This window comes from Delphinus delphis, chromosome 8 (assembly GCF_949987515.2).
Source record: "Delphinus delphis chromosome 8, mDelDel1.2, whole genome shotgun sequence".
NCBI classification, from domain to species: Eukaryota; Metazoa; Chordata; class Mammalia; order Artiodactyla; family Delphinidae; genus Delphinus; species Delphinus delphis.
Window position 1 is genome coordinate 27,890,471 of NC_082690.1, and position 12,555 is coordinate 27,903,025.

The 12,555-nt window shown below is 34.5% G+C and overlaps 1 protein-coding gene across 1 annotated transcript in view; it reads right to left on the minus strand.

The window, feature by feature from the left end:
- The window catches only part of CWF19L2 (CWF19 like cell cycle control factor 2), a 194,905-nt gene extending 182,561 nt beyond the window's left edge, over positions 1-12,344 (minus strand). Inside the window, exons 1-3 of the mRNA XM_060018021.1 lie at positions 12,234-12,344; positions 10,580-10,690; positions 9,717-9,839 (exon numbers count right to left, since the gene is read on the minus strand). Of these exons, the coding sequence (XP_059874004.1) occupies positions 9,717-9,839; positions 10,580-10,690; positions 12,234-12,326 (327 nt within the window). The 5' untranslated portion in view covers positions 12,327-12,344. The remainder of the gene's footprint in view (positions 1-9,716; positions 9,840-10,579; positions 10,691-12,233) is intronic.
- Between the last annotated feature and the right edge of the window lie 211 nt (positions 12,345-12,555).

Here is a 12,555-nt window from a genome sequence, read left to right on the forward strand (position 1 = left end):
ACACTAACAAACGTAGTAAGGTAGATAGCTAGTGGGAAGCAGCCGCATGGCACAGGGATATTGGCTCGGTGCTTTGTGACAGCCTGGAGGGGTGGGATAGGGAGGGTGGGAGGGAGGGAGACGCAAGAGGGAAGAAATATGGGAACATATGTATATGTATAACTGATTCACTTTGTTATAAAGCAGAAACTAACACACCACTGTAAAGCAATTATACCCCAATAAAGATGTTAAAAACAAAAACACAAACACGTGGAGGCTAAAGAATTTGCTACTAAAAATCCAATGGATCACTGAAGAAATCAAAGAGGAAATAATACCTAGAAACAAATAACACTGAAAAGATGATGATCCAAAACATACGGGACGAGAAAAAGCAGTTCTAAGAGGGAACTTTACAGTGATACAAGCTTATGTCAGGAAGCAAGAAAAAACTCAAATAAAGAACCTGACTTACCCCTGAAGAAACAAGCAAAAGAAGAAACAAAACTCAAAGTTAGTAGTAGGAAAGAAACCATAAAGATCAGAGCAGAAATAAATGAAACAGAGACCTAAAAAAACAACAGAAAAGATCAATGAAACTAAAAGCTTGCTCTCTGAAAAGATAAACAAAACCAATAAACCTTTAACCAGATTCATCAGAGAAAAAGAGAAATGGTCCAATCAGAAATGAAAAAGTATAAGTTACAACACCACAGAAATACAAAAGGTCAAAAGAGTCTACTAAGAACAACTATATGCCAATAAAATGAAAAACCTAGAAGAAACAGACAAATTCTTGGAAAGGTACAATCTCCCAAGAGTGAACCAAGAAGAAATAGAAAAGTATGAATACATCAATTATCAGTAATGAAACTGAATCAGTAATTTAAAAAAAAAAACAAACTCCAAACAGACAAAATCCAGGACCAGATGGCTTCACACGTGAATTCTACCAAACATTTAGAGAAGAGTTAACAGCTATCCTTCTCAAACTATTCCAAAAAAATTGCAGAGGAAGGAACATTTCCAAACTCATTCTCTGAGGCCAGAATCACCCTAATACCAAAACCAGACAAACATATTGAGAAAAAAAAATTACCGGCCAATATCACTGCTGAAGATAGATGCAAAACTCCTCAACAGGAGATAAGCAAATTCAATCCAACAATACATTAAAAGGATCATTCACCTTTGTCAAGTAGGATTTACCCCAGGGATGCAAGGATTTTTCAATACTTACAAGTCAATCAATGTGATACACCACATTAACAAATTGAAGAATTAAAACCATATGACCATCTCAATAGATGCAGAAAAACCTTACATTAAAGTTCAACATTTATGATAAAAACTCTCCAGAAAGTGGGCATAATAAAGGCCATATATGACAAATCCACAGCTAACGTCATGGTCAATTTCCTCTACGATCAGGAACAAAACAAGGATGCCCACTCTTGCCACTTTTATTCAACATAGTTTTAGAAGTCCTAGCCACAATCGGACAAGAAAAAGAAATAAAAGGAGTCCAAATTGGAACAGAAGAAGTAAAACTGTCATTATCTAGAAGTGACATGACACTATACATAGAAAATCCTAAAAGCACTACCAGAAAACTACTAGAGCTTATCTATGAATTCAGTAAAGTTGCAGGATACAATACTAATATACAGAAATCTGTTGCATCTCTATACACCAACAGTGAACTATCAGAAACAGAATGTAAGAAACAACCCCATTTACCACCACATCAAAAAGAATAAAATATCTAGGAATAAGCCTACCTAGCGAGGTAAAAGACCTGTACTCGGAAAAATATAAGACACTGATGAAAGAAACTGAAGAAGACACAAATAGAAAGATATACCTGTGTTCTTGGATCGAAAGAATTAACATTGTTAAAATGACCATACTACCCAAGGCAATCTACAGATTCACTGCAATCCCTATCAAATTACCAATGGCGTTTTTCACAGAACTAGAACAAATAATTTTAAAACTTCTTTGGAAACACAAAAGGCACTGAATAGCTAAAGCTATCTTGAGAAAGAAGAACAGAGATGGAGGAATCATGCTTCCAGACTTCAGATTATACTACAAAGCTACAGTAATAAAAACAGTACGGCACTGGCACCAAAAAAAAGACACATAGATCAATGCAACAGGATAGAGAGCCCAGAAATAAACCCACACACCTATGGTCAATTAATCTATGACAAAGGAGGCAAAAATATACAATGGAGAAAAGACAGTCCCTTCAATAAGTGGTGCTGGGAAAACTGGACAGCTACACATAAAAGAATGAAATTAGAACATTCTCTAACACCGTATACAAATATAAACTCAAAATGTATTAAAGACCTAAATATAAGACCTATACTATAAAACTCCTAAAAGAAAACATAGGCAGAACACTCTGACATATATCACAGCAATATATTTTTGGATCCGTCTCTTAAAGCAAAGGAAACAGAATCAAAAGTAAATAAATGGGACCTAATTAAACTTAAAATCTTTGGCACAGCAAAGGAAACAACTGACAAAACGAAAAGACAACCTACTGAATGGGAGAAAATATTTGCAAATGATATGACTGAAAGGGGTTAATACCCCACATATATAAACAACTCATACAACTCGTAATCAAAAAAACAAATAACCCATTTAAAAAATGGGCAGAAGAACTGAACAGACATTTTTCCAAAGAGGAAATGAAGATGGCTGATGGGCAAAAAGATACTCAACATCGTTAATTATCAGGGAAATGCAAATCAAAACCACAATGAGATATCACCTCACACCTGTCAGAATGGCTATCATCAAAAAGAACGCAAATGACAAATGACAAGGATGTGAAGAAAAGGGAACCATGCTACACTGTTGGTGAAATGTAAACTGGTGCAGCCACTGTGGAAAACAGTATGGAGGTTTCTCAAAAAACTAAAAATACAACTACCATATGATCTAGCAATTCCACTCCCAAGTATATACCCCCAAAAAACAAAGACACTAATTCAAAAAGATACATGAACCCGAATGTTCAGAGCAGCATTATTTACAATCACCAAGGTATGGAAGCAACTGAAATGTCCACCAACAGATGAATGGATAAAGATATGGCATATATATATATATATATATATATATATATATATATATATATATATATATATATATATATATATAAAATAGAACAGAATACTACTCAGCCATAAAAAAGAATGAAGTTTTGAAGTTTTGCCATTTGCAGCAACATGGACAGACCTGGAGGGCATTATGCTAAGTGAAGTAGTAAGTGAGACAAAGAAAGACAAATACTACAAAATATCACTTATATGTGGTATCTAAAAATAAAACAAACTAGTGAATAAAACAAAAAGAAAGCAGACTCACAGATATAGAGGGTAAACTAGTAGTTAACAGTGGGGAGAGAGAAGGGGAAAGGGGCAATATAGGCACAGGGGATTAAAATTAAGGGTTATTATGGGATTGTATTAAATCATGTCTGTGAAACTTTTGAAAAGTATAAGGCACTACAAAATTTTAAAAATCTTTCATTCAACTAAAAAAAACATAGAATGAATCAATGAATGAATAAACAAATAAGAACACTAAAATAAAACCAACTAACCCAAATGAAGCTAGGAAGAGAAAAAATAAATGGGACAAATAGAAAAGGGAAAGCAAGATGGCAGACAAACTCAAACATACCTGTAATTACATTAAACATTAATAATCTAAACCAGCACTATCTAATAGGATCTTTCTATACCTACACCGCCCAATATGGTAGCCACTAACCTAGCCATGTGTGTCTACAAACACTTAAAAAATCTGGCTAGTGACCCTGAAGAAATGAACTTTCAACCTGATATAACTTCAGTAAATTTTTACCAGAAATGTTAGTCAATATGGCTGTCATATTATATAGTGGAGAAAATCCTCTAATTTAAAAGGAAGAAACTGATAAGCTAGATAAAAAAGCAAGCCCCAAACACAGACTGTCCACAAGAAATACTTTCAATATAAAATAAACAGATACATTAAAACTAAAAGAATAAAAATAAATACACCATGAAAACAAAAAGTCAGAAAACTGAAAAGGCTTTATTACTATGAGACAAAAGTAGACCTTAAAGAAGAATATTACCAGAAATAAAGAGGAACATTTCATAATATAACCATCAATTCATCAAGGAGATACAACAATCTTAAATGTGTATGTATCTAACAAGACTTCAAAATACATAAGGCAAAAACTGACAAAACTAAAAGGAGAAAAAGACAAATCCACAACACAGATTTTACTGCTGCTCTCTCAGTAACTGACAGAAGAGGAAAACAGAAAATCAGTAAGAATACAGATGACTTAACACTATGAATAAACTTTCCCATGTTGACATTCACAGAACACTACAACTAACAACAGCTGAATATACATTCATTTCAATTACATAAGGAATTTTCACCAAGATAGAGCATAGGCTAGGCCATAAAATTAGTCTCTATGATTTTTTTTAAAAACTAAATTATACAGAGTATGTTTTGTGACAACAATAGAATTAAATTTGAAGTCAAAAACAAAACTGGTTAAATCCACAAATACCTGGAAAATTTTAAACTCATATATAGTCTGTAAGTTTAAAAAAAGTAACAAAATCAATTAGAAAATATTTTGAAAAGATGACAATGAAAACATAACACATCAAAATTAGTTAGATGGAGATACAACAGTGTTAGGAGAAAAAATTGTAGATTAAATACTCATTCGAAAATAATAAAAGATTTAGAATCAAAGACCTACACAACCCACTTCAGGAAGCTAGAAAAAGAAGAGCAAATTAAATACAAAATAGGTAGCAGGAAAGAAACAGTAAAAAGAGAGTGGAAATCAATAAAATAGAAAATACACAACTAGAAAATTAATGAAACTAAAAGGCAATTCTTTGAAAAGATTAATAAAATTGATAAACCTAAAACTATTCTAAAGGAAACAATGAGAAAATAGAAATAGCCAAAATCAGGAATGAAAGAGGGGACATAACTACAGACTCAACAGACATTAAAAGGACAATAAAGGAATATTACAATATTATGACAATAAATTCAAAAATTTAGATGAAATAAACAAATTCCTTGCAAACCTTAATTCCAAAACTAACTCAAGAATAAAGAGAAAACATTTAATACAGATATTAAAGAAATTAAATGTGTGCTTTAAGCATCCCACAAAGAAAACTCCAGGCCCAAACAGTTTGACTAGTGAGTTTTAACAATCCTTTAAGGAAGAAATCACACCAATCCTGCACAAACTCTTCTACAAATGGAAGAACAGGGAACATTTCCTAATTCATACGTGAGGCCAGCATTACCCTTACAACAAAACCCAATACCCCTCATAAACACAGATGCAAATATTCTCAACTAATTGTGAGCAAATCATATCAGAAAAAATATATATAAAATAAAATGTGCTTGTGAGTATATATAAATAAAATATTTTATAATTAAATAAACAAAAATAACCAAATAGAGTATATCCCAGAAATTCAGGTTGCTGTAACATTCAAAAATCAACCAATGTAATTCTCCATACTAACAGAATAAAGGAGAAAAATCATATGATTATATAAATAGATGCAGAAAAAGTATTTGACAAAATCCAATGCTATTCAAGACACCAACTCTTAGAAAAAAATAAAAATAGAGGAGAATTTACTCAGTCTAAAAGGGCATACATGAAAAGCCCACAGCTAACATCATGCTTAAAGGTGAAAGATAAATGCTTTCCACTTAAGATAAAGAACAGGTAAGGATGTCCACTCTCACCACTTCTATTCAACACTATATTGAAGGCCTAGCGAGTGAAATAAAATAACAAAAAATTAACAAATGGGATAAAACACCTAGAGATCGGAAAGAAAAAAAAGTGTCTTTATTCACACATAATATAATCATGTACTAAGAATCAACCAAAAAAACCTAACACTAGTACTTGTGAATTTAGCAAGGTGACAAGATACAAGGTAAATATACAAAAATCCACTGTAAACGTACATGCTAGCTGCAAATACACAAAAAATAAAATTTATTTTTTTCATTCCATTTCCAACAGCACCCCAAGAAAATAAAATATAAAAAATATAACAAAAGATGATAGTAAGACCTCTACACTGAAAATTCCAGAACACTGTGAGAGAAATTAAAGAAGACTTAAAGAGATGGAGAGACATACCACATACATGATGGGTTGGAAGACTCTCTATTTTAAGATATTAATTCTCCCAAAATTGATCTACTGATGCAAAACAATTCCAATCAAAATATCAGTACATACTTTTGTTGAAAGTGATAGGTTGATTCTAAAATTTATTTTAAAAATGCAAAGAACTTAGAGTAGCAAACAATTTTCAAAAAGAACAAAATCATAGAACTTACACTACCTTATTCCAAGACTTACCCTAAACTTGCAGTAATTACAACAGTTTATTTACTGGCCAAGGAGAGACATACAAGCCAAGGGAACAGAACAGAGTCTAGAAATTAACCCACAAATATATATGCTCAATTGTATTTAAAACAAAGGAGCCTAAGTAATTCAACAAAGAAAGGTTAGCCTTCTCAACAAATGATGCTGGAACAAGTGGAAATCCACGTGGAAAAACTGAAATTTGACACTTACTACATACCATAAGCAAAAATTAACTCAAAATGAATCGCTGATAAACGAAAAAGCCAAAGCTACAAAACTTCTTGAAAAAAACACAGGAGAAAATCTTCACAACCTTGAGATGTGCAAAAATTAGGACACCAAAAGCAGTAACTACGAAAAATTAATGATAAAAGAAAATAATTAATAAATTGGACTTCATAAAAGAAAACAGAATGGCCAATAAAGACTTAAAGTAATGCTCTACGTCACTGGTGTTCAGGGAAATATCACATGAAATATTACTACACATAGTAGGATGGTCAAAAAAGTACAAAGGCTGAAAATTCCAAGTGCTTGCAAAGGTGTAGAATAACTGGAATTCTCATATATTGCTGGTAGGAGTGTAAAATGGTCCAAACACTTTGGAAAACTATGGCATTCTTCCAAGAGAAAAACATGTCCACCAAATGACTTGTACACAAACATTCACAGTAGCTTTATTCATACTAGCGCAAACTAAAAAACCACCCAAATGACTTTGAACAGATAAGACAGATAAGCAAATTATGGTATATTCATACACTGGAATATAGCAATAAAGAGAAAGGAAATACTGATACATGCAATTACGTGAGTTGCAAAAACATTATGTAAAGCCAAAGAAGCCCGACACAAAAAGGATCATATTACAGTTGACCCTTGAACAATGTGGGGGTTAGGGGTGCTGATCCTCAGTGCAGTGGAAAATCCACGTGTAACTTTACAGTTGGCCATCCATATCTATGGTTCCACATCCGCAGATTCAACTAACCAACTGTAGATCGTGCAGTACTATAGTACATATTCCTCGAAAAGGATCCACGTACAAATGAACCTGCGCAGTCCAAACCCGTGTTGTTCAAGAGTCAATCATATATGAATATTCATATGAAATTCTAGAACAGCGAAAACTAATCTATAGTGTGCTAAAGCAGATCTATGCCTGCCCAATCCCAGAGTGGAGGAGGAGAGAGGGTGAGGAGGAACTGATTGCAAAGAGCCATGAAGAACTTTATGGGGAATGGAAATGCTATCTTAACTGACAGTTAAAAAGGTATATTCACTAAATAGTACAATTAATATAGGATTATTTTATTATATATAAATTATACCTCAGTAAAGCTCATTTGAAAAGTTAAAAGAAAAAAAAATAGAAACCCTGACAGTCAAGATATGCTTTCCAGCCTCACATGGATCCTCAATGGTTCCCAGCAATTCATTTGCTTCTTTTATTACCTAAGCAAAGTTGTTTCAAATCTATACTATTTCCTCAGTCCCTCCATCCTACTTCTACTCCCAAGTTGTCATCTCAGATGATGATTTTACCTTCTACTTCACAAAGGAAACAGAGAACATCAAGCAGAAACACCATCAATAATCTGCTCCCCTTCTTATTTATCTGCTACCTCCTCCTTATTTATCTGTATTTGTATACATCTTTACTACTTCCCTCTAGCTCAGAAGAGAAGGTGATCCTACTTCCCGTCTAAGCTTACCCCTTCCCCTGGAAGCTTGCTCACCCAAACTTAGCATTCTCCTCAGCAATATTTATCCCTCTCTTCCTAAAAACATTTTCTCAAAAAGACCTCCCAACCAACCTGATTCCCCTAGCTATCATTCTGTCTTTCCTACCCTTCACTGTCAGTATAAGTTTCTCTGTTCTTCTTCAGTCAACTTCAGTGTGATGTGGGCACTGAGCATTCATTCAAACTACTCTCTCTAAGGTATATGTTATACAACTTAATAGGTATGTATAAATGTACATGCTATATATTGCAACAAAAAGACTTATGTATGTTGCAGAGAAGAACAGCAATAGCAACAAGAACAACAAAGAACAGGACAGTGTCTAATAAAGGGAAGCAAGTGCCCTTAATCAATTGACATAAATGTTTAGTTGCCCTGGCAGATATATCCCCATGGAATGAGGATTCTTAACCTGTGATCCTTGTGTAAACTCCTGGGAGTTTTACAAACTCCCCTGAAATAAACAACTTTGTATATAAATTTCTTTTTGAAGAAAAGATCACTTTTATCAGATTCTCAATGGGGTCAGCAACTCAATCCCACAATTGTGGAAAAAGTACCTCTATCTTCTTTTCTCATTAAGATTTTCTAACTCCCTCTGTGCTGAGTTATATTCCAAAAAAATTTTTTTTCTATATAATATTCCTACCATTACAAAATATGCTGGATAGTCAATAAAACTATCCAGGTGTATTTCTCACTATGAATTAAGATACTGCGTTCTCAAATAAGATAGGCTTTCATGAGCCAATTATCATCTCAGGGTACACTGCCAAAAATTTAATTTCTGAAACTACAAGAAGGCCAGATTGTCAAACATGATGATTCAACTGAGAGTATAATCCTCTGAAGATCGTACCTATGAGTCCAATTATCCCTAAACATCTCTAGCTCATCACTCACTAAGCACAACATACCTTTCTCTTCCTGAAAATAAGCATGAGGGTTTGGCCTGCATTCCTATCCTCTGTGAGTCCTCTCACCCCAGACCTGGCTAGAGACAAAGCAGACCCAGCATTCTCTTCCTTTTTGTCCCAAAGATAAATATATAAATACAACCTATTTTAAAGACTTAAATGTTAATTTCTATGAAAAGCAAACAGAAGTAACAGACTCTGAAATATCTTGGCACTCTTTTCCCTTATTTTACAGTACTACTCTTTCCTGCTTCTCCTAATTTTCCAACTACTTCTACTTAATATCCTTTATTTTCTGTCTGGCTCCTCAGTATCGGTATTCTTCTTTCTTTTCAATTACCCTAGGCAATTCATCCATTCTAATGGCTTCAATGAGCAATGATTCTCAAAATGTATCTCCATCCTCTTACCTTTATCTATAACCTAAGATCCATATTTCTACCATTTCCTGGACACCTCCAAGTAGATGTCTCCCAGGCATTTTCATATCCTAACTAATAATATTATCTAAGTTCTCATATATATTTTAGGTTCCCATATGTTGTTCCTCTAAATACAATTTTCTCAAGTAGCTGCTTTGGTTAGTTTTAGTACATACTTACTGATGAACTGTCAGTTGACTCATTGTTTTTTTCACACTTTTGTTTCTTGTTCTTTTTTTTCTTCTCTTTTTTTACTTTTCTTGAATGTTTGTCTTTTTTCTTCTTTTTCTTCACAGAGTGTTCCTATAAATAATCATGTTTAAAAGGTAAGAATTTAGTTTAGCTTACTTTAAAAGGAAGTATTTTGAGGAAAAGAAACCTCTATATTCCAAAAAACTTTAAATCTTTCATGAAAGGAAACAAGGAATATGACTAAATAAATAATTTCTTCTAAGAAACTTTACCATACTTCTATAATATATGCCACTACTAATAAATCATATAGCTAAAATTTCTTAGAAAAATATGAGGGAAGTTTTATTTGTAGATACATTGACAGATATAATCAAATAAACACATATATGCACAGACATACGTGTGTGTGTATCTCCTTCAATAGGCCCAAAAGAATTTATAGAAGATTACTAGCCACATAAAATATAACAAGATAGCATAAACTGTGGGAAGAGAAAACAAGGATTGAGACAATCCCCCTAAAAAAAAAAGAAAAAGAAATAAAAGCATGACATTAAGCTTAAAACGCATAACTTTTTAGATCCATAAACTTGCCACAAGTGGGCTAGAAATTTGAAGCTAAGTTTTCTACCAGCCAACTCAACTAACAAAATCTTTCCAATGTCATTATGTCCAAAATATTATTTGGCCAGAGAGAGAAAATATTCAGTAATGCCAACTATGTGATATTCATTCTGTAACTTGCAAAAATAGTCTATAAAGTTACTCCTCCAATATTAACTTGAATAAGTACAAAAAGAAAAAAAAAGACAGATAAGCTTACATCAAGTAAGCCTGTTAGTATTCACCTGTGAGATTTGTTCAAGTCGCTTATTCACATCAGGTAGCATCCATGTTTCCTTACCCCAAAGTCGTTTAAGTTCTTTACGCCTTTCTTCCTTTTCAAAATTGGCTTTAGCCTAAAACAGTGAAAAAAGAAAAATTAACAATTGATCCACTTGCCTTTCACAAAAAAGCAAAACAAAAACTTCTCCCTCTTTCATATAAGGCTTACCAGGAATTTGCTTCTACCAAAGTATAAGAAAGATTTAAACAAAAAACTCTCCTTCCACATTACCAATTGCATTACCAATTACCAATCTCTAGTGAAATGAGCCACCAATCAAAGACAGAATCCGGGGACCTACTGTAGACCCTTCCCTCTCCCTAAGCTCCCTACCTCAAATATGACTTGAATCTCTTTTCCCTTCACTATCGCACTGATACTGCCTGACACTTTTGTAACTATTTGGGGACTGACCTCCACACCTTCAGTCTGCAGTGCCCAAACTCCTCTACCAACACCCCCAAAATGCTTCAGGAAGAATCACCTTTCTAAAAACAAATGATTATATTGCTAATTTTTATTCATCTTTCAACAACAGTCAAATAAAGTAAGATCTTTCTAGGAAGTTGTTCCTGCCTTTTCATTCTTCCCCCAAATTTCAAAGCTGGGGTTGGTCCTTCTCAAACCTCTGTACGTAGCTCTACTATACAATTTATCACAAACCCTACTCTCTCCAAAAACTGCCTGAAATATCAGAGACAAGGATGAAGGATATTTATTATACACGTATATTACATATGCTGAAATCAGGGAACAACACCAACCTTTCACCTAAGACTTATTGCCCTCTCTTCCCCTGTAAATCTGGCTGTAGTCGCTACACCTTCTCCTTCCAGTCTGTATACCGGCTCCTTCTCGTCTGCATTTAAACTCGTTTTAAACTGTTCCAGCTTAAAACAAAATCCATCACTTGTTTCACCTTACATTGCTCTCCAACTACAACTTTTCCCCTTCATTGCCACACTTCTTACATCTTGTCAGATAATTCAATAGTACAGTTTACTTCCTGCATTCTTTATGTTACCTCTACCCCATCTCAATCTTAATGAGAAATAGAATGCTTCTCAACCTTTTTCGAAGTGCTGAATTCTCTGGGTCTCTTGTCTCAATCCTTGTTTGCATCAGTAAGTATTTACAATAAGCCAATAACTGATATAAATAGTTTAAAAGGAGAATGAAACGGTCTACTCTGACAAGGCTTACATGTGTTCCTGGAAACGGAAAATTTCATTTCAGATATAGCAAGAGCGAGGATTGAGACTATATAAAACGCAGAGAGAGTCGTTGTAAGTGGCGGAGTTCTTCGAAAGTGCGCAGCTCAGGTGATCAGGTGATAGAAATGTCAAGAATGGATGATTTAAAAGATATGGAAATTCAGAGGAAATAAACAAGTCTTACTGAAAAGAATATGAGCAACTGGAGCCTGCCAGAGCATCTAGGAGGCAGAAAATACCCAAGAATTTGCGGGCATTCCAAAGGGAGACATCTACCCCCACACAACCAGGTAAGGTGAGATACCAAGGCTGCGGGGAGGCAGGAGAGCCAGAGGCCTGGCTCCCAGAAAGCCTCCACTCTCTCAATTCTAAATGGTTCTCGAAGCCCCCAAACAGAGGTACCTGTCCCAACACCTCGGTCCTGGAAATCCAAGTCTGTTCCTTACGCTCGTCGACGACCCTCGCATTTTCAAACCCACCACCGGCAGCCGCCATAGTGATTGTCGTAAAGTTGGGAAGCCGTCACAAAAATCTCAGTTTACGACTGTCGTAATTTACTAAACAAACCGGGACTTCCGACTAGGAGGGGGAGGGGCGCTGTCCACCAGCAGAGCATGCGCAGATCTGATTGTTGCTTACTATTCGGGTGAATTGTCTAACCCGTGGTTTTAGAGGAAGCAGGAAGATTTAGCCGGGGAATTGCCCACCTTCGTATATCGAGATT